This window comes from Aspergillus sydowii (genome assembly GCF_001890705.1).
Source record: "Aspergillus sydowii CBS 593.65 unplaced genomic scaffold ASPSYscaffold_16, whole genome shotgun sequence".
NCBI lineage: Eukaryota > Fungi > Ascomycota > Eurotiomycetes > Eurotiales > Aspergillaceae > Aspergillus > Aspergillus sydowii.
In genome coordinates, this window is record NW_024467874.1 from 128,569 (window position 1) to 148,154 (window position 19,586).

At 50.9% G+C, this 19,586-nt stretch overlaps 6 protein-coding genes across 6 annotated transcripts; 2 read left to right on the top strand and 4 right to left on the bottom strand.

The window, feature by feature from the left end:
* Positions 1 to 434: 434 nt before the first annotated feature.
* Positions 435 to 8,183, bottom strand: ASPSYDRAFT_94543 (type I polyketide synthase; the record flags this gene model as incomplete). Its single annotated transcript, XM_040852981.1, has 9 exons — positions 435 to 1,815; positions 1,866 to 2,200; positions 2,250 to 2,324; positions 2,373 to 5,743; positions 5,794 to 6,243; positions 6,301 to 6,730; positions 6,778 to 6,890; positions 6,946 to 7,069; positions 7,125 to 8,183. 9 exons carry the CDS (start codon positions 8,181 to 8,183, stop codon positions 435 to 437), a joined length of 7,338 nt encoding a protein of 2,445 aa, XP_040697142.1.
* A 1,802-nt stretch (positions 8,184 to 9,985) lies between these two features.
* On the bottom strand, positions 9,986 to 10,979 carry ASPSYDRAFT_94544 (uncharacterized protein; the record flags this gene model as incomplete). Its single annotated transcript, XM_040852982.1, has 2 exons — positions 9,986 to 10,204; positions 10,260 to 10,979. 2 exons carry the CDS (start codon positions 10,977 to 10,979, stop codon positions 9,986 to 9,988), a joined length of 939 nt encoding a protein of 312 aa, XP_040697143.1.
* A 553-nt stretch (positions 10,980 to 11,532) lies between these two features.
* ASPSYDRAFT_94545 (cupin domain-containing protein) lies at positions 11,533 to 12,183 on the bottom strand (the record flags this gene model as incomplete). Its single annotated transcript, XM_040852983.1, has 1 exon — positions 11,533 to 12,183. The coding sequence occupies one exon, from the start codon at positions 12,181 to 12,183 to the stop codon at positions 11,533 to 11,535; it is 651 nt and encodes a 216-aa protein (XP_040697144.1).
* A 1,340-nt stretch (positions 12,184 to 13,523) lies between these two features.
* Positions 13,524 to 15,145, top strand: ASPSYDRAFT_162705 (uncharacterized protein; the record flags this gene model as incomplete). The annotated part of the gene is made up of 5 exons (XM_040843101.1): positions 13,524 to 13,658; positions 13,706 to 13,967; positions 14,020 to 14,211; positions 14,262 to 14,650; positions 14,729 to 15,145. The coding sequence occupies 5 exons, from the start codon at positions 13,524 to 13,526 to the stop codon at positions 15,143 to 15,145; spliced, it is 1,395 nt and encodes a 464-aa protein (XP_040697145.1).
* Positions 15,146 to 15,311: 166 nt separating this feature from the next.
* On the top strand, positions 15,312 to 17,494 carry ASPSYDRAFT_526103 (cytochrome P450). Its single transcript, XM_040848520.1, has 2 exons — positions 15,312 to 15,652; positions 15,712 to 17,494. The coding sequence occupies exons 1-2, from the start codon at positions 15,628 to 15,630 to the stop codon at positions 17,343 to 17,345; spliced, it is 1,659 nt and encodes a 552-aa protein (XP_040697146.1). The 5' UTR covers positions 15,312 to 15,627; the 3' UTR covers positions 17,346 to 17,494.
* ASPSYDRAFT_136852 (uncharacterized protein) lies at positions 17,404 to 19,099 on the bottom strand (the record flags this gene model as incomplete). The annotated part of the gene is made up of 3 exons (XM_040840776.1): positions 17,404 to 17,933; positions 17,981 to 18,919; positions 18,991 to 19,099. The coding sequence occupies 3 exons, from the start codon at positions 19,097 to 19,099 to the stop codon at positions 17,404 to 17,406; spliced, it is 1,578 nt and encodes a 525-aa protein (XP_040697147.1).
* Positions 19,100 to 19,586: the final 487 nt, after the last annotated feature.

Genomic DNA, 19,586 nt, shown 5'->3' on the forward strand with positions numbered 1-19,586 from the left:
GATGTCAATGACAGCATTCTGCTAGATCCCCGCCAATGTGAAGCTGGGACAGCAGCTACCAGCTGTCATCGCCGGATCTGATATGTGAATGCGCAGGATGTGACGAAATGATGGCTTGGAATTGAGTGGTTCCGCGAGCACTGCCTCCCTCGGCGTCCCAGAGTTGGACCACCGGCCAGATGACCAATGGAAGGCCATATTAATTGTTTTGGTTACATTCCATATAATACCGCCGCAGAGTTTGAATGGACTGGGAACGAAGGGGTGGATGTGTTGAGAATCACGCTCGGTGTTGTCGGTGAGATATTCAATCCCGCAGAATAAGAAGATGGACCATAAGTTCCGTAGAAACAGCTTAAATTGTTTGAATTGTAAAAACATTTCGATTCTGAGCTTGGGCAAAGCCTTCAATTCCAATATCTACCTGTCACCGTTCAGCCCTTGAAGTTTGCCACCATACTTTGAGCAGCCGCCCGACCCAATTCCCGTAGGCTTCCACTGCTCAGAATCTGTACAACAGTGATATCAACTCCAATCCTTCTCCGGAACCAGTCCCTCAGTTTAATAGCCAACAGCGAATCCGCACCCAGAGATGACAGAGGGATGTCCAGGTCCAAATCCGAGTGATCACGCAACATAAGGTTGTATAGGGCTTTGCCAATTTCAGTGCCCAGTAGATTGGCTGATTCCTCCTTCGCGAGGATTTCAGGATCATGTTTGACTTGGTCAAGGAACTGTTCAAGCACCCGATCATTGCTACTGTTAGCTTCGTTTGAGGGTGTGTCTTTGTCTGTTTTGTTGAAATTGTGATAAAGGGCCATTCTTGGGTCACGTCTCCATGATATCCGGTTGGTTGGGGAGTCCAAGGGACTATTGCTGCGGAGGCCGATACAGATTTGGCCCTGGGAGACATATGATTGCCACCCGTTTGCCTGCTTCTGCCCCACTGAAGAGGGAAGCGAGTTGTCAATGGCGAGTTGAACCGTATCGAGGAGATCCTGCTCGTGTAACGTATGTGCCGAGGTAGCGACAAAATGGTCGATGATGTGCTGCTGGTTACTGACATATCCCACATCTTCCATGACACCGATATTGAGCGCGGAGCAAGGAAGTCCCATGGAATGCCGATACTGGACAAAGGCATCCAAGAAAGAGTTTCCAGCAGCATAGTTAGCATGCCCAGTTTGGCCGATGAGCCCTGCCAAAGAGCTGAAAAGTACAAAGTAGTCGGTGCGACGGCGATATTTCAACAGGTTGTTATGTAGGTTCCAGGTTCCTTGGACCTTCGGAGCGAACGACGATTGCCATTGCTCGAACGACATACTGTCAAGAGAGGTAACTTCGAGTGCCATGGATGCCTGCATAATGCCGACGATGGGGAGTCCTTGGGGTATACTCTGGATGAGAGCATTGACGTCCTGTTCCTTACTCACATCGCCAGAAACAAGATCAACTCGACAACCCTGGGCGCGAAGTTCCAGAACATAGTCATCCCGTTCTTTACTTGCCGCTGACGGTGAGAAGAAGATAAAATGCCGCGCACCGTGAAGCGCCATCCATGAGCTGACGGAACGTCCTAGTCCACCCAATCCTCCAACGATCAGGTGGATACCGTCTGAACGGAAAGAGGGCGTTTTGCGGTGCGCAATGACAGGCAGCAACGACGGTTCTTCCGGCATGATAACGGCCACTTTGCCGATATGGTCGTTTTTCATGTGGCGGAAAGCAGATTGAACTTGTCCAGCCGGAAATTCCGATAATGGAAGCGGGCTTAGTTCGCCCAACGCATAATGGTGCATGCACCTTCGGAGTAATCTATATTTGATTAACTTAAGTTCGTATGTTTCAGCAGGCGGAAAACTCACCCCTGTATTATCTCTGGGCGCTTCGCGCTGATTTGAGCTATATCAACAGCTACAAACGCGCGGTTAGCCTCGGAGAAATCAATACCCAACTGGCCCCTGCTGCGAGAGTGCTCTGCTAGATCCACCATCATGCCAAATTCCGCCACGCACTGCCATGAGGCGTGTAGCAGGCCGCCGGTTAAGGAGTTCAACACGACATCGACTCCACGGTCTTCAGTGATAACCAAGAGGCTTTGGGCGAATGTGCCGTCTCGGAGGCTAAGGATGCGCTGTTTTGGAATGCCTAGTTGCACCAAAAAGTCGGCTTCCGTGTCATTCCCGACAGTGCAGTAGATCTATGCTGTTAGTATACGTGCACCTCAAGATTCGAATATTGAAACGTACTTCGGCTCCAACAATTCTGGAAACTTGGATGGCAGCTAGTCCCACCCCACCACAAGCGGAGTGAATGAGGACAGCCTGGAAATGTCAGTTTAGCTGCGCTCGCACTCGGGCAAAAGGACGTACATCACCAGATTTCAGTCTCGCGACATCAATTAACGAGTACATAGCGGTGGAAAAGGCATGTGGCATTGTAGCTGCCTCAGCCCAACTCAACCCGCGAGCCATACGAGTACACAGTCTCTCACTAGCGACAAACCGCGTGGCGAGTGCTCCAGATCCAGCTGCCAGCACCATGACCCGATCACCAACACGCAGGTTCTTGACACTAGGCCCAACACACTGTACAATTCCAGTGCATTCCACACCAAGGGAGGCATCAAGCGCGCCATCGGCCACCTTGAGATCGCTCGAGTTGAGCCCAACGGCATGTGTCTGGACCTCCACCCAATCCTGCACAGATGTGAACCTTTCCACAGGAATGCGTTCCCAGCGCAGCGTGTTAATCTTTCCGGGATTGCCAATCTGGAGCACTGCTGCGTCTGTCTTTTCGGCCCCGGGAGTCCCAATCTCCAGTAGTTCTTCACTAACCACTGCTGGGTAGAATTTGCCAACCATCAATGTTTCTTGTGCGTAGACGTATTCGAGCACAGGATCAAATGACGAGTCAGTATCAACATTAAGGACACGGTCAATAACAAGAGACGCAGCGTGGAATGCCTTCTCATCCAGTGCATCCAGCTCCAGTGTAGCTATTGTCACCCCAAGCTCTCTGCGAGCAGTCCGCAGGAGACCGAGTGTTGCCGCGTACCGTGGGTCTGAGCAGCCGATCTGAGACGGCCGCGTTACCCACAGCATTGGTGTTGTATCAAGAGAGACGATCATATTTCGCAGGCCAAGGTATTTGCTCTCTCTCAGCAAATGCAGTTGGGGAGCCTCCAACTCTAGCAAAGATACGACGGTCTGATCCGCCGGTAGTTCGTCTCCCAGATGTCGGAGATCGGTTGTGAATCCACGTGCATGAAGGGTGGAAACGAAAAGGTTCAAATCATCGGAGGTTCTCTCATAGAGGATGGTGACCCGTCTTCCCGTTTCGGATCGAATTTTTGGAACGGACGAAATGATATGAGCATTCATGTGGCCATCGTGGACGACAGAATCTGTCCCCGAAAACCCAGCAGCGCGAAGCTCTGCGTCCCATCTTTCCGGTGATACATAGGGTTCCCATGGACGATCATCGGTACTCAGCCACCAGCCAGGCAAGGTGCCCATAATATAGTTAATCCATTTGGTAACGGGCGCCAGCTCTTGTAGGAAGAGCTTGCCATTGGGTCTAAGCAATGATTTGACGTTGGCGAGCGTTTTCTGGAGATTCGGGGTTGCATGGAGAACATTTGATGCGATTATAAGGTCGTAGGATGCATCAAATCCTTGCGCCTCCATATCAGCTGTGATATCAAGCGGGCGATAATCAATGCCATCGTAAGCGCTGAAGCGCTTTTGGGCACCATCAAAGAATCCAGATGAGATGTCTGTGTATACGTAACTTTCATAGAGGCGTTCACCGTGCGGTCCATGCATCGCAGGCAGAATAGTTGCCGTCACGCCGCCAGTCCCTGCCCCGATCTCTAAAACTCTCATGCACGGCCTATTGTGGGACAGTACACGGAAGTAATCTCCGAATTCACACAGTTTAAACCCATAGACTGCCGTAAGGAGGTTGTCTTTCATTAGCAGGCTCAAGGAATCGGCATGTCCGTTAAACATCGCTCCGGTTTGCTGGTAGATACGCATTATAGCGGTAGCCACGTCTTTGCCGTGAGTTTGAAGTGCTCTCTGGTGTAGGCGATCGATATAACGGGTTCGATCCAAAGATGACATTGATGCAATTTCCTTGCAGGAGGTAACACTTGCGTATTCCCCTTGCTCAGCTCGTTTTCGCTGCTGGCCCAGCCATTCACGGTATTTGGCATAATGAGGCGCAGAAAAGTCATTACAGGACTCCTTCTCACTCTCAATAATACATGCCAATGCTAGCTCTTCGACTAGGGCAAGGCTATCTGACATCCCGGGTGCTTGTCGTATGAGGCCACTGACATCCACCTCGTCAATGTATGGCTGCCATACTAGTCGGGCACCGGCATGGGGGTCAAGTCCACGATCATTTCGCTTTTCGGTTTGAGAGAGGCCAACCCTGCGGAAGGCAAAGGCTAACTCGCCGTCACAGAACCCCGCTGCATCCCCGAAGAAAGTATGCCCTTTAGTATCCGTGACGATAGACTGAGTTGCAATTGGACCAGATGAAGAGCGCATGTATAGTTCACCGATATAAGTCGGCACAGCCAGGCGATCAAAGTTGCGACCTTCGGCCCTCGCAACATTGAACAGCTGGAGTACTGAGCTGATGGTACAGGGATGAACAGCGTAATTGCTATCCATCTTTTCGCGCATGTCCATGACCTCGGCAGTCGCTTCTGGCGCCGTGACACTGGTGCATATTTGGTCTATGACGCGGAACCGAGGTCCATGGTTTGCTCCTGCTCTCTTCATTGAACGGTTCAGCACCTCTGCTTTCACTTTCCGAGGTCCAGGGGTCAAACGGACGATATCCAGAGGAAAGTGTCGCCCTCCTCTAGCCTGACCAGTACATAGCTTTGTCCATGTGCCTTCAAATTGGCTAGTAATGGTGTAATCATACCATTCTGAAGTCGAGGAAGGCCGAAATTGTGTCAATATTTCCATATCCTGGCTTTCGTGAAGCGTAGGCTCTTCGAGGAACGTTACGTGCCGCAGAGAGAAATCATTATCTCCCGTAAGCTGGCGGATAGCCTCACCCACCATGGGGATATAGGACGCACGAGGGAAAACAATCTTGTCATCGATGACATGATCACGAAGCCAAGGGACGTTCTCAAGGTAAACTAAAGACCGCCAGAGAGGCTCGGTGTCGTTGCCATCGGGGATTTTGGATCCAAGGATATCGTGATGAGGAAATTGGCGGAATCGTGAGTTTCGGGAAACCCTTGATTCAGACCAGAAGCGGCCGTCATATTGCCATTGGTAGGGCGGAAGGCTGCCTAACGTAGTTCCCCTGCACAAAGAAGATAATTCAACCTTTGTGGACTGGAATAGCCGCCCAGCGGTGCGGAGAATAGAAGTGTGTGCGTTAGTTCCCCGTACCAGTGTCGGAATGTACGGGACTGATCCCGTCTCCGACGCGATATCATGGAGCGCTCGAGAGAGTGCAGAGTGCGGGCCCACTTCAAGGAATGTTGGATTGGATAGGCCGCCCGCGAGGATGTTGGTAACGGCCGAATAGAAAAGAACTGGGGAGGTAAAGTTACGGCACCAGTAGTCGGGTCCGAACTCGGCAGCGTTTTGGATAGGCTTTCCTGTTACTGAAGACACGAACACGGCTGATAATTGCTTGTCACTGTCCGATTTCTTAAGGGACGCAAGGCGATCCAGGTAGCCGTCCTCTGCCTCTTCCATATGGGCTTCGAAAGGTGTTAGCAGATTTGGTGCATATGAAAGGGACTGAACTTACCCGAATGGTAGGCGCGGTTCACGGCCAAACGCTTCATTGAGACGTCAGGATGGCGGTTTTGTATCTCAACAGCAATCGCGTCCAATTCTGACGATTCGCCGCTAAGTGTAACGCTTCTGGGGCTGTTTTCGCATGCAACGATAACCCCTTCAGTCAGGAGAGGAGAGACCTGCTCTCGCCCTAAACTAACAGCCATCATGCCCCCACATTTTGAAACACCACCTGCGGCCTGGCCTCTGTGGTATGAGATGGTGATTGCCTCGGCAGCGGTCAACGCCCCGGCGGCATAGGCCGCAACTATCTCACCAGCTGAGTGGCCCACCACGGCCGAAGGTTTCACATTCAGAGATTTCAACACGTCGACAAGGGCGAGTTGAAGAGCGGTGCAGCATGGTTGGGAATACTCTGCTTGAGAGAGTTTTGAAGGGGATTCCGGTTGAATCAGCTCATCTGGTAGAATAATTAGCCATCATTGTACGAGGCGGCAGATTTAAAAGGAAATCTAACTGCGAATAGACCAGGTCCGCCCTGTATCAATAGTATCCAACACCTCATCCAAGTGCCGGATAGTGTTCCTTGCAATAGCATTGCAGGCAATTAATTCCTGTCCCATCCCGGGATACTGGGCACCTTGTCCAGTGAAAACCCAAATCAGGTCCGGCGCGGGCCCTGCCTTTTGGACCGGGGAAATATCCCACGCGCCAACGGAACCGACTGCAAAAGCACGGTTCGGGAGAACTTGGCGATGGCATCCGAGAGTATAACTGGCATCGGGAACCTGAGCTGGATTCGCAGCCAGATAATCCAAGCTCTTCGTGATGTTGCGTTTTACGGTCTCTGAGTGAGTTGCCGAGAACACAAGTAGCTGGGGTTCCTCAGAATTCGAGGCATCAGTTTGGGTTGCTCCAACTACGGACCTGGTCGATTCGAGGAGAACCTAAGAACATCGTTAATATGAACCACCAATATTTACGACCAACCCACATGTCCATTTGCTCCTCCAATGCCAAATCCGTTGAGCCCAACTCGCTCCGCTTTGCCTTTTGGCCATGGTTCGCATTCCACGGGGATGCGAAGGCGGGCCGGCCCGAACGGAACTATACCCCATGTTAGCGCATGAACATCCTTGGAACATCGAACGCAGAATCTTACTCTTGGGACTGGGTGTTGTGAAGTTAATATTAGGGGGGATCGTCTGATGCTCGAGCGCCAACACCATCTTGATAATGCTGCTCAGGCCTGACGCTCCCTCACTGTGCCCAATGTTGGGTTTCACCTGCCGAGTCAGTTAGCGTCTGATGGAGAGTTCCGGCGATTTTCGTGTCTCATACCGATCCGATCAGAACCCCACCTAGCTCTCCGAATACCTTTGCCACTGCGTTGCCTTCCAGTACATCGCCCACCATCGTCCCCGTTCCATGGCATTCAATCATGGCAGTTTGAGAAAGGTCCGAAATACCAGCCAGCTGGTGACTTCGACGAATGAGAAGCTCGTGGCTTTCTGGGCTCGGAATAAACAAAGGAGACCTGTGTCCATCCGAGTTGATGCAAACAGACCGAATAACAGACCGAATCGGGTCCCCGTCACGCAAAGCGTGCGACAGTCGCTTGATATGGATAGCGTTGACGGCCTCGCCTCGCGCATAGCCGTTTGCGTGGGCGTCGAATGACCGGCAAGTGCCGGTTGGTGAAATCACACGGTGCTCAGACATTGTTACTGTCATGCGTGGTGAAAGAATCAAATTGCAGCCGCCAACAACGGCTGATGAGCACTCCCCCACGTATAGCGCTTGGCAGGCGGAGTGAAGCGCCATTAGGGAAGAAGAGCAAGCTGTTCGAATCGTCATACTTGGGCCGGTAAGACCGAGCTCTTTCGATACGCGGTTGGCGATAGCGAAGTCACCATAGCCACCAACACGATGCATTCCTTGATGATGTGGATCTCGGGTTTGTATGTCCATCCAATCCTCGCCAAGCACACCTACATAGCATCCGATATCTTTGCCCCTGTAAGAGGCAGTCCCGCTGCTCTCTAGACATTCGTAAACCACTTCCATCATCAGCCGCTGCTGGGGGTCAAGGAGCTCTAGCTCCTTGGGCGGCATAGACCAGAAAGAGCTGTCAGCTGCAGCAAGGTCGACGTCAAGGAAGTAGCCATATTCCGTGCAAGTATGGCCTGGCTTTCCTTTTGGCCCGAAGAATGCGTCCACGTTGTAACGATCAGCAGGAACACGGCTACGGCCGCTGCCCTTGCTAGTCAGGAAGTCCCAGTATTGCTGGGGAGTGCGGACGGAGCCTGGCAGGCGTAATCCCATGCCAACGATGGCAATGGGGTCGTCCACCCAAGGGCTAGTATCAAGCTGGTCATTTGAGGAAGTAGCTTGCGACATTATTATGCGGAACGGGGTGTTCAGTATATACAGGATATAAAAAGATCAAGTCAATGATTGGAAATAAGACAGCTTGGATAGACATGCTCATAATCGTGGGATTGTATGTCCTTAAATACCAGTTTCAACACCACGAAGGCTGCCGGTCCCACACTCGCATGCTGCAGCTCGGCTACGCTGTCTGTCCCAACTGCTTCCCATCGCTGCATCCAGCCGCCGACGCATAAGGTTTATTCACCCACCATGAACCTCGAACCCCTCGTGGAGACTTGCATGGAGGGGTGCATCTACGCAGGGGCCGACATGTCCCGCCAATGAATGAGCTCATGCCAGCACTCCTAGGGCATGAACACGTCACGAGCAAGGCATCTGCATTGTCATCACAGCACTATCGTTCAATAATTCAGGCTATGGGTCATATTGGAGAGCGGAATGAGGCACCAAGGTTCAGTACCGGTCTCCAACAGACAGAAATGAGAACTTTGTCCTTTTCCCGTCCAGGAAGATAGAGACGGGCAAGCTGAGTTGCCACGCCTCCCAACACATGTGATAGCCAACCATTGGTTCTTCGATTGGAATTAACAAAAAGCAGGGACCGAGAAGGAGCGAACAGCGCAGTGCCTTAGCTGCATGACGCACGGCGCAGTCTGGTCGGGAGTCCCCGTGGGCCGCGAAACTGGCTCGATCACACCTTCGATCGATCTCCGACCTCTAAACGACAGGGACAGTAGTCCAGAAGGCATTTTGACGTGAGCTGAACCATGGATACACCGGGAAAGCTTCGCGAGCCAAGACTGTGACCATCAGGGCGCCTCACCAGGCGAGCGCAAGTGGGCCAAAATGTGGCGAAGCTGCAAGATTGATCAGCGCGCTTTGACGAGGGCTGTGGCTGAGGAGGAAATAGTGTGACAGCCGCCAGGTTCCCAGCAATGGTGTCGGCGCGTCGGCGATGTTCGGGCCCCACGGTTCGGGCTCATGCAAAAGTCCCATCAAAGCGACAAGCACTAGTTCGATAGTCGTCCATCAATGGGGGGTCGTCGTTCACCCGATGATGCAATTCGATGGAACCAAAGGGACCCGTATTGTCGATCGGTTGTCAGAATCGCGATAACGAAGGAGGGGGAGGGGAAGAAGAAAAAACAACAAGAAAGAACAGCCAGCACGTGATTCCGTACGACCGCCGTGGTCTCGCGTCCTGGTTCCGCTGTTTGTTCTGATCCATCTTGGTCCTGGAACAGAATCCAGAAAATCGATGGCTCCTTGTAAACACCATCCTGAGACGACACCCGCCTCCCCCGCATGTTCATATCGAATGCGAGCAATCAATGATCGGATCCACGATTGCGGTCGATACATTTCTGCAGCGCCACTAGTTGTCATAGTGTCTCTCGGTCTCAGCGCTTTAGAGTTCCCGCGTTCTGTCTTTGTTCCTACCCAAAGCAGCAGGAGACGAGGCCTCGCCACATTTAATGGTCGCGTTTTCTAGACCAATGAATACTCGTCTGCCTGTTGACAACGGAGGAACCCATGCGAACTTGAGCCGTCCCTCATGGTTGTGATCTCAGTGGATCAGTGGCAGATTAACTTCGACTACGACCGAGGAAACATCTCCAGCGTGATGTGTTCAGTTCTGTGGAGTTGAAAGGATCTCACAAATACGCTACAGGGGATCCCACTCAAAGCGGGGTGGTAGATGAGGGGTTATGGCCACTATATCTGGAAAATCCAGCAGCTTGGGCGTTGATAAGGATCGCGAGTCGCGACACGAGAATATGATATTTGTCATCGCAAGCCCGTTTCCTTCAAACAATTGGCACATGCTGTGAGCTAAGCAGTAGCGCTTCGATATCACGGAAATCAACATCTTTGAAGTACTTTTCCCGTTGCTGATCGGCTTCCTCGCGGGGCACGGCAGTGGCACCTAGAAGTGACCACTCGTCGATAGTTGCCCCATACCACCTGTCAAGATCATCTTCATTGGAGAGGCGAGCCGCTATGGATTCTTTGCTGGCATACTCTCGCTGCACCGCGTCAGTGGAAGCTGCAGATGGAAGGAGGGCGTGCACCAGAAGATACCTGCAGTTCAATTCCGTAAAACTTCTCTACTTTTTGAATCGCCTGATTCCATGTGCCCAGCTCACCATAAACCCAAGAATACTCTGGCCAGTCATCATGGGGGATCAATGCAACAATTGCCTTGGCCATATCTCTTGTCGCGGTCCAACCTATAGGCTCGTCGCCTGTGCCAATAACGCGAACAGTCCGCTTTTCCAAATCAATGGGCCAACCCTGCGGAAATGGGCGGATATACGTCTTGTGTGAGCCAGGGGCTTGAACAAAGTAATCGGCCAACCAACCAGGGTTGACGAACGTGAAAGTCACGTCTTTCTGGCTAAACAAGACTGAGCGGAAGGCGCTGCGGGCGCGATAGATCCCGCGTGGAACAGCATAGTCTCTAGTATTTCCGAGAAATTCGCTTGGTATGAAACGCTTGCAAGATTTCGAATCCCGACAAGCGAACAGCAGTGCTTCATGCAGTGATGTGTATGCCGTGGGGTCGTCAGTGTGCAGCGTCGATATCAGAACCCGAGTCTTGAAAGAGTCCAAGATTGGGAGGACAGCCTCACGACTGTACTCTTTTACGATTTGGACTTCCACTCCGAGAGCATCGAGAGATGGTCGGCTGCTGCGCGAAATGACAGCGACGTGGTATTTACCATCAGCAATGAACTCCTCGACTAGGTACTGGGCAAGATTGCCGGCACCAGCGACAACCACCGTTTCTGCAGACGACATCTTCAAGGCGTTAACCCGATTGTGGCGGCGCTTTGTTACGTTCCTTTGAAAATAGGGTCAAAAATAATGATACTAAAGAATTTCGGGATAAAGGCAATCTGTATGAATGTTTATAACTTTGAACCAAGTGAGGCAGGTAGAAGATAATCCGCCACTTTCCGTCTTCTCCAACACCGCCAAGACTGGACACCTTGGATCCAGCTCGGATCGGATCTGTACACGAGGTCGGATGGATTTTTACGAGTAATCTGCTTCTAAATATGGCCCGGCGCCAACGACCGAGCAGTCACGCTCACGCCAGTGCGCGAGCTAGTACACCGTTGGTATACGAAAGGTTATTCCGAATGACGAGTATGACTCAGTCAGAGATGGATTGATATTGGATTTCCGGAGGAAAAGGAATCACATGGAAGTCCATGTCGTGTTACAATCAGAATGGCGATTGGCCTTGAGGAGTTCAACGCAGCGAATTTACTGAGATAATTACAACAACCCGCCAACCAACGCCAGTGTTAAGAGACACCATTCACACCGTTGGTGCCCGAATCTGTGCTTAATACCAATACTCGATGATCCCCCCTTTATCACCAAACACAGGATCAAGCTCTGGGGTAGGAACTTTCCATACCTCGTCAAACCTCCCAGCATGGTCGCCTCCCTCCTCCCACGTCCAAGTAAATCCTCTTGGGTACGCGCCCAGCATCGTAAACTCAACCAACGGGAGCCTGCCCACTAATCCTCTCTGGTCATCGGACTCGATACGGTGCGCATCTCCTGTTAAGCACTGTGACTCCGGCATTGTCGTGTTCGGGTTATAATTCTTATGCGAGACACCCGCTGGAATGACGAATACGTCGCCTACATTGGCAACCATGTCCAAACCTCCTTTCTCATTCACGCCACTGTATGTACGTTTCTCTGGATCATCATCCAGGTCCGCAACGCCCCACCGAATGGCACCGGGCCCTGATAGCACGACCATTACCTCATGAGCCTGTCCATGGTAGTGCGATCTCTGGAGGCGACCATATCTGGTCACCCACTGTGGATCCCAGCCATTTTTCTTGAAGGTGTCGTATGCAAGAACGGGGTCAATTTTGCCGTCTTTGAAAAAGCAGTTCTTGTACAACAGAAGGGGCTTTGGTGAGTTGGGGATGAGCTTTGTGGGCTTAATGTTGTACGCAATTGGCTCCGGCAACTCCATTATGCAGGCGAGATACGGGGTACAGAGGACCCCACGACGACTTTAATAGCATTGAAAAGATGTTCAAAAGGCTGGCGAGCCATATACTGATGCTTTATAGATTGTCAGATATCGGAAACAACTCCGGCGACATGCGGGGTCGACGGTCTGCTATTCCATGTCATCGGTAGTGGCCCCCGATGTCATGTCTTAGTGCGGAGTGGCTTCTCCAACTTCCTGGAATCCCACCTAGACTCGTTCTCGTATTGGCGGTGATGACATGGTCGCCGAGAACTGAACTGTTCTTCTCTTGGTCCAACAAGATACAAGGAAGTTTGCATCGCTCCTAGGACCGGTAGGCCTCCCGAACTGCTGGGAAATCGGTCATACGTGATAGCGAACATCAAACAAGCAGGTCTTCACATGTTTATGCGTAAGATATTTATCTCATTTGCCTCTTTCAAGTTGTATGGCAGTAGCTGCTACATCACGTTTCCCCTGTTATTCACACCTCTCAGCTAACATAGCTCCTATTGCCATTAGCGCCAGGCATTTCTTCTTGTTGATGAAGACAAGGATTAGGCTCTGAAGAATCTACATTTCTAGCCATATCCCAATCGCTCATGCTTTTTGACAACGGGTCACTTCGGAGAATCAATCCCGGCTTCCATCACCGAACGGAAAGCATTGGTAGATAAAGTGTCCACTTTAATCTTGTTACGACTGTCGATTTCTTGATGTGCATTGCCAGAGACAGAGAGTCTCTTTCTCTTTAAAATAAATACTCTCTGCTAGCACCAAACGCATTTGCTGAACATAGAACGGCCGTTTCGTCCAATGTTCAGTGCCTAAGCATTGAAACCTGCGCGTCGTGACCAGAACCGTTCTAACCAGGATAAAGAATTGATATCCAGAGGTTCCCTGCTAGAAGTTGTTACCAACGAGGCGAATTCGTGAACGTGTCAGTCATGTCGTGGGCCCCACATCCGTGCAGATGGAAACGGCCACGCGAGCAAGCGCCGCAAAATGTATACGATTCCTCGACACCCAAGACAAACGATATCACAAGCACTACTAGTCGATAATATGGTGAAATCCTAGCAGCTATGCTAGTTTTCGATATGGACGAACCGTTAATCTCGCATCGAAATCCCGAGATCAAACTCCGGAGTTTGGCCGGACCCGCACCCCAGACCTGGGCCAACCTTTCCCCAAGCGGTAATATACGGGGCATAGTGGCCTCCAAACGCCGGTCATCGGGGCTAGAGCTGCCGCAGTGACCGTCGCATTTCAATTTTCAGTCCGTTGTCGCCCAGCCGGTGCATTCGCCAGAGTTCATGGTTTCTGCAATGACGATGGAAATGGCAGGTGAAACCGATCCCGAGAATATAATCAGCCCGGCCCAGTCGCACGTTGGTAAGGGGGTCGACAAAAAGACGATACAGGAAGATGCCGTTTTCGGAGAGATTCAAGAAGGCGGCGTTAACTATCGCGATGTGAGTCACGAAAGGCTTCACTGGAAGACCGCTCTAACCTTGCTCAGGTCGGGTGGAAGGGGACTACAGCCCTGATGTTGAAGACTCAGATGGGACTGGGCGTTCTCTCCATTCCCCAGGTCTTCGACACTCTGGGTATAATACCGGGGATCATCATTGTGCTGGCGATTTCCTTCATGACTGGTTGGTCGAGTTGGATGGTCGGAGTCTTTAAACTCCGCCATCCGGAAGTATATGGCATTGATGATGTGGGAAGGATGCTATTCGGACGTGTTGGCTTCGAGCTACTGGGTGCTGCGTATAGTCTGTGTAAGAAATCCTCGCTACAATATTACCTAGGCCTTCGGTTAACATCCTGAAGTCTGGATCTTTGTGTCTGGCTCAGCAATGTTGAGCATCTCGATTGCTCTGAACGCACTCTCCGCCCATGCAATTTGTACTGCGATTTACGTGGCTATTGCGGCAGTCATTGGGTTTGTCCTTTCAAGCATCCAAACTCTCGCCCGCATGAGTTGGCTTGCTTGGGTGGGTACAATTTGCATTATCCTTTCAGGTAAGTCACGAGTACTTACTTGTTCGTCTTCTATCCTAACAGACCGTCAGTGTCCATTGTCACCATTGCCGTTGGGGTCCAAGGTCATCCTCCCGCAATAGATGGTATTATTCCCGATTCCGACTACAGATTATTTGGCAGCCCGACGTTTACCGACGCGATGAGCGCCATCTCAACCGTGTGCTTGAGTTATGCTGGCACTCCCGCCTTCTTCAACATTGTCGCTGAAATGAAAGATCAGCGGCTCTATAATAGGTCGCTGGCTGTGAGTCAGAGCATTATTACTATTGTCTATATTGTCTGCGGGACAGTTGTATATCTTTACTGTGGATCACATGTTGCATCCCCAGCGCTTGGTTCAGCAGGTATACTCATCAAGAAGATCTGTTATGGAATCGCTCTACCGGGATTGATTGTTTCGGAAGTAGTTCTACTTCATGTAAGTGCTTTGACTTCCAGCTCCCAATATCCTGTCATTAGGGCGTCTGTGTGAAGTCCATCACTAACAAACCCCAAGTTACCCGCAAAACACATTCTGGTCCGCATTCTCCGCGGCTCCAAACATCTAACAACCCACACCGCAATCCACTGGATAACATGGCTGGGCTCGACATTCACCGTCTCATTAATCGCCTACATAATCGCCAGCGGGATTCCCGTATTCAGCGGTCTTGTCTCCCTAGTCGGTGCGCTTTTCGCAACCTCGCTTATCTTTCAACCAATGGGTTGCATGTGGCTCTATGATAACTGGGGCACTGGTCCGGATGGGAAATCAATATGGTGGTTGGTAAAGGCGGCCTGGAGCTGTTTTATTATTGCGGTCGGGTGTTTCCTCACTGTTGGTGGGACCTACGGTTCTATCGTTAGCATTCAGAATTCTTATGATGAGAGTGGCGGGTCGGCGGCATGGTCCTGTGCGAATAACGATCTATGATGAGGGTTATTTATGTTGTTATCATATAGCCGAACCTATGAGCATTTGGTATTATATACTAGGAGTATACCTGCAAACCAATAACTCAGTCTCTGCGCCTGACCATGCTGACATAGATGACTTTACCAATTTGAACATGACGTGTCCACCAGTTCCACCAATACAGCAAATATGGATGAACTATTGAGACCCAGTTCAGAGATGACAAGCCACGAGAACCTCTTAACTATTACAGTTAGCAAGTACGGACTACATTATGCAATTTCCCAGTCGACAAATGGGATATCTATCCCCTTGCCCCAAGCCAAGTCCACCCAGCTCTTCTCCAGGATGGGGAATTTTCGGCGCGACCTGCCCACTCGGTCATCTCCAACTCTGAAATTGCCTATCTTGGCCATGGCTCAAACAGGCAACTCTGATGCAGGATTTCAGGCAATACGATTAATTATGTGAAAGTCACTGTTGCTCGCGCTATTTCGAATATGAATGAATCACTGGCTGTAGATGGTAAGTAGCGATCGCTGGAGTGCGTCAAGTCCATATCTGACCAACATTCATGATATAAGACAATAGAATTCTCGTATACTCCCCACAACCTAAATCTCATATATTTACGTCCATATCCTATATATCGTCTGTCAAGCCAACCAAGATGTACGCCCGTCTACTGCTCATATTTCTTACCTTCTTCCTCCTGAAACTCCTAGTTACCTACCTACTCAACATCAAAGGCTTAAACAAATACCCACCCTATACCCCTCTGTGCGCCATCACAAACCTCGCCTGGTGTCTCGAAACCTGGCGCGGCGGAATCCGCTCTGCAAAGCTGTTCCAAATGCACAAAACACATCCAGTCATTCGGATCGGCCCCAACTCTCTCTCCTACGGACACCCAGACGCATACGCCGATATCTACGGACACGGCACGAAGTGCGTGAAGGATGCATTCTACCAGACAGAGAAGACGACGCATTTCAACCTGGGTAATGTGATTGATAAGGCCGAGCATACGCGGAAGAGGAAAATGCTAGCTTCGGCGTTCTCGGCGAGGAATGTACTGGGATGGGAGTTTAAGGTTGCGAGCGCTGTGGGGGACTTTGTTGAAGCTTGTGATCGGCATTGCACGCCGTCTTTGGCGGAAGGTCGTATACCGGATGCAAACGACTTGAATTTTGATTTCAGAGCTTGGTCAAACTTCTTTACGATTGATGCTATTGGAGACATTGCGCTCTCGGAGAGGTTGCGGCTTCTCGCTGTAGGAAATGATGATGTTGATGCTGAGACGGTAGATGGGAGGGTTTACACAGCGAGCTACCGAAACTGCTTGCACGCGAGTAAGGTTGCGCATACAAGGATTGCATTTGCGGACAAATGGTATCATTTTAACAGCCGGTACTTGACGCAACTGATACCTTCTTACCGAAAGCTCTGGAAACTGACAGGCGGTTGGAATGACATTGTTCACCACCACGCGAGCAAGCGATTGAGCCGATATTTCGCAGGCGAGAAGCTGGACGATATATTCCAACACCTGCTCCACGGTAAAAATGGGGAGTCGTTGAATCTCGAGTGGGGTGAGATGTTGGCTGAAACCGCTGTGATACTCGATGCTGGCTCAGCCACGACCGCGATTGCATTGAATAATGTGATATACTGGCTCCTTCGGAACCCGGGATGCCTTGCGCGTCTTCAGGAGGAAGTCGACAATGCCCTCGAGGCCGGGGATGTAGTCGCCCCATACGCAAAGGTCAAGAACCTCCCATACCTCCGAGCCTGTCTTGACGAAAGCCTCCGCATAACTCCGCCATTCAGCTATAATCTACCGCGCCGCACTCCCTCGGACGGGGCATATATCCTTGGCGAGTTCGTCCCCGGAGACACCACAGTATCTATGTCCTCATACGTCGCGCACCGAGACAAAGAAGCATTCCCGGAAGCTGAAAAGTATATTCCTGAGAGGTGGCTCGGCGAGAAAGGCAAGGATATCCAATCGAATTTTGTGCCATTTAGTGCTGGCTCAAGAGGCTGTATTGGTCGAAATATTAGCTATTTGGAGCAGACTGTATTGGAGGCGAGTCTTGTGCATCGGTATGAATTTGCCCTGCCTAGGCTAGCTTGGGAGCAGAATCGCGTTGAGGTGACGAATTTGTTGCCAGGACCATTGCCACTGAAAGTTTGGAGAAGGGATAAATCTGTGTAACCTGCCATTTAGATGTTTATTCCATGGTCATTGCAAATGGATCCTTAGTTGCAAAAACTTATTCCTCCCAGGCCCTGCGCAACTTCTCTGAGACACCCCCGGTGGGCCAAACATACTCGCACTCCGCGATTTTCAAGACCTCCATTAAAGCGCGTCTCTCTTCCTCATCCGTAATATACTGCCCACATGCCGAAATGGCCATGGTTGCATCAACGAACACCGAGGGGGAAGCCCGGTTATGCAGCGCAATCCCACAGACCCACAGCACAGTCGCCCGCATCATTTTCATCAGCCCTTTCATTGAAGCCATATGTCCCTGTCCAAATTTCGGCAGATTAGGATCGAACGCAACCAACAACATTTTTGCGAGTTCAATATGAGCTGCTGCGGTGGCATGGCAGCCATCCGTGAACCAGATCTCAGGAAATATCTCGTCTGCTTTGGGATTTTCAAAGTACTCTCTGGTATAGATTGGCTCAAAAGATGGGGAAGCCGGCGAGATAAGGCCTCCGCGTATTGGGAGAGCCTTCGCCAGAGGCCTTTGTCTGTACTCGGGCAATTGTTCGTTTCGCTGCTCCCGTAACAGTACTCTAGAACATCAGCGCAGAAAAGAACGGCCCTATCGGCCCATGTACCGTCTCCTGCTGGGTTAAAGGTACGGAACGAGTTCCAGCGGGACAGAGGGATCGTAAAAGGGCGTTGGTTCATGAAGGATTTGTAGAACTCTTGTCGGAACGCGACGCAGAAACACGCTCGGCGAAGTCCGCCGGCTTGTGTATACTGCGCCTGTGATTCGGACGGTGCTTTGGAATGGTACATTTCAACCAAGCTACAAGGAAATGCGTCTGCAGAGGGCAGCTGTGTGCTGACGAAGATGTTGAGAACGCGAAGGAGGACGCCATTATCGTTGTTGTCTTCTAAAGGGGAATCGATTTCTTCGTAGAATCGAAGCACGATCGCGGCAGCCAGAAGATTCTCGTTGTGGATTTGCTCGACATCGCCGCTCAAGCTCTGGAGTTCCATGATGCAGCGGTTGTGATAATGTAACGCAGTGTCATCGCTCAGATCAGGAATAAGTGCACCCTTCCAGGAAAACCTCCCGCCGGGCTTCCTACACCTTTCCATGCGGGTAAGGTGCCGGGCAGACGCCGTCAAGATGGCATGGAGGAGCGATGGGCAATTTCGAGCTCGTTGTGGGACCATCCTGGCGAAATGCCTATCTGGATCGCATATGTCAAACCATCTACTAAGTTCCTCGACGAAGTAGCGGATGAGTGTGGCTTCGAGGCGTGACTTGGCCTGGTTACTTGTACGCCTGTCATCATGTACGAAATAAGTATAGGACTGGGGTATGGATAAATGGGTACGGAGTCCTGAGCCTGGCTCACTAATGTCTGGAGTGGGATGGAATGACATATGTCCGAAGGACCATCCAGGCTCTTGGCCACCAAGGCTATGGGAGATAGTACTTTGCGCATCGTCTCCGGCTACACCGTCGAAGTCAGTATCTCGAACAGTTCCACGGCTGTAACTCGCGACCACCGCATCCGACTCATCAACGAAGTCGAATTTCCCTATTTCTAGTCAGTTGAGTCCTACAAATAGGTAAAGGTATCGAACTTCTTTTGCTAGTAGGCAGCCATACTTGATCTTCCCGAAAGGAAGAGTCGTATCTGGCGCTGGAGCCATGTCTGAAGCGGAGCTTGTTGGGGGTCCGTTTGCAGATCTCGCCTGTTCTTTGGCAAGCCTGGCATATGTCAGGGTTATCATCACCTATCCTATCAGTGACAGAATTATATGAACTTGATGAATTCCCCCTTACATTTTAGATGCCGTTCTGTACGGGAAAGTCAGCATCCGCAAGGAAGGCGAAGGAAAGGGAAGGACGTATCTGCAGCTGGTGCAGGTAACATTTGCTGATTCTGCGCTGGGCATGCTGTCCGCATCATTGTCCCTTGATCTGAGTCAAGAATACGTCCATGGCAGGTTGACAATTGACATGATGCTCGGAGAGAATCGCCTGACGGGAATAACGCGCTCCTTCCAATTTGGGAATGGAGAGCAACCAGCCAATCGGAGCCACCTGCCCGTTTTAATTGTCTAAACCGAATTTGGAATGGCGCAGTGGGTCACATGTTTTGCCTCGTTTTCCAAAACACAGAGCTGTCAAGACTTCCAGGGCTGATAGTAGAAGTACTGCATAATTCATAGCTCATGCTTGCCATGCCCTGACATATTCTC

What these genes read in the sequence shown, in the direction of transcription:
- ASPSYDRAFT_526103 (XM_040848520.1), top strand. Translation starts at nt 15,628, where the DNA reads ATGAATGAATCACTGGCTGTAGATG. An exon ending in TGAATCACTGGCTGTAGATG is followed by an intron (nt 15,653 to 15,711) that starts GTAAGTAGCGAT and finishes TCATGATATAAG; the next exon opens with ACAATAGAATTCTCGTATAC.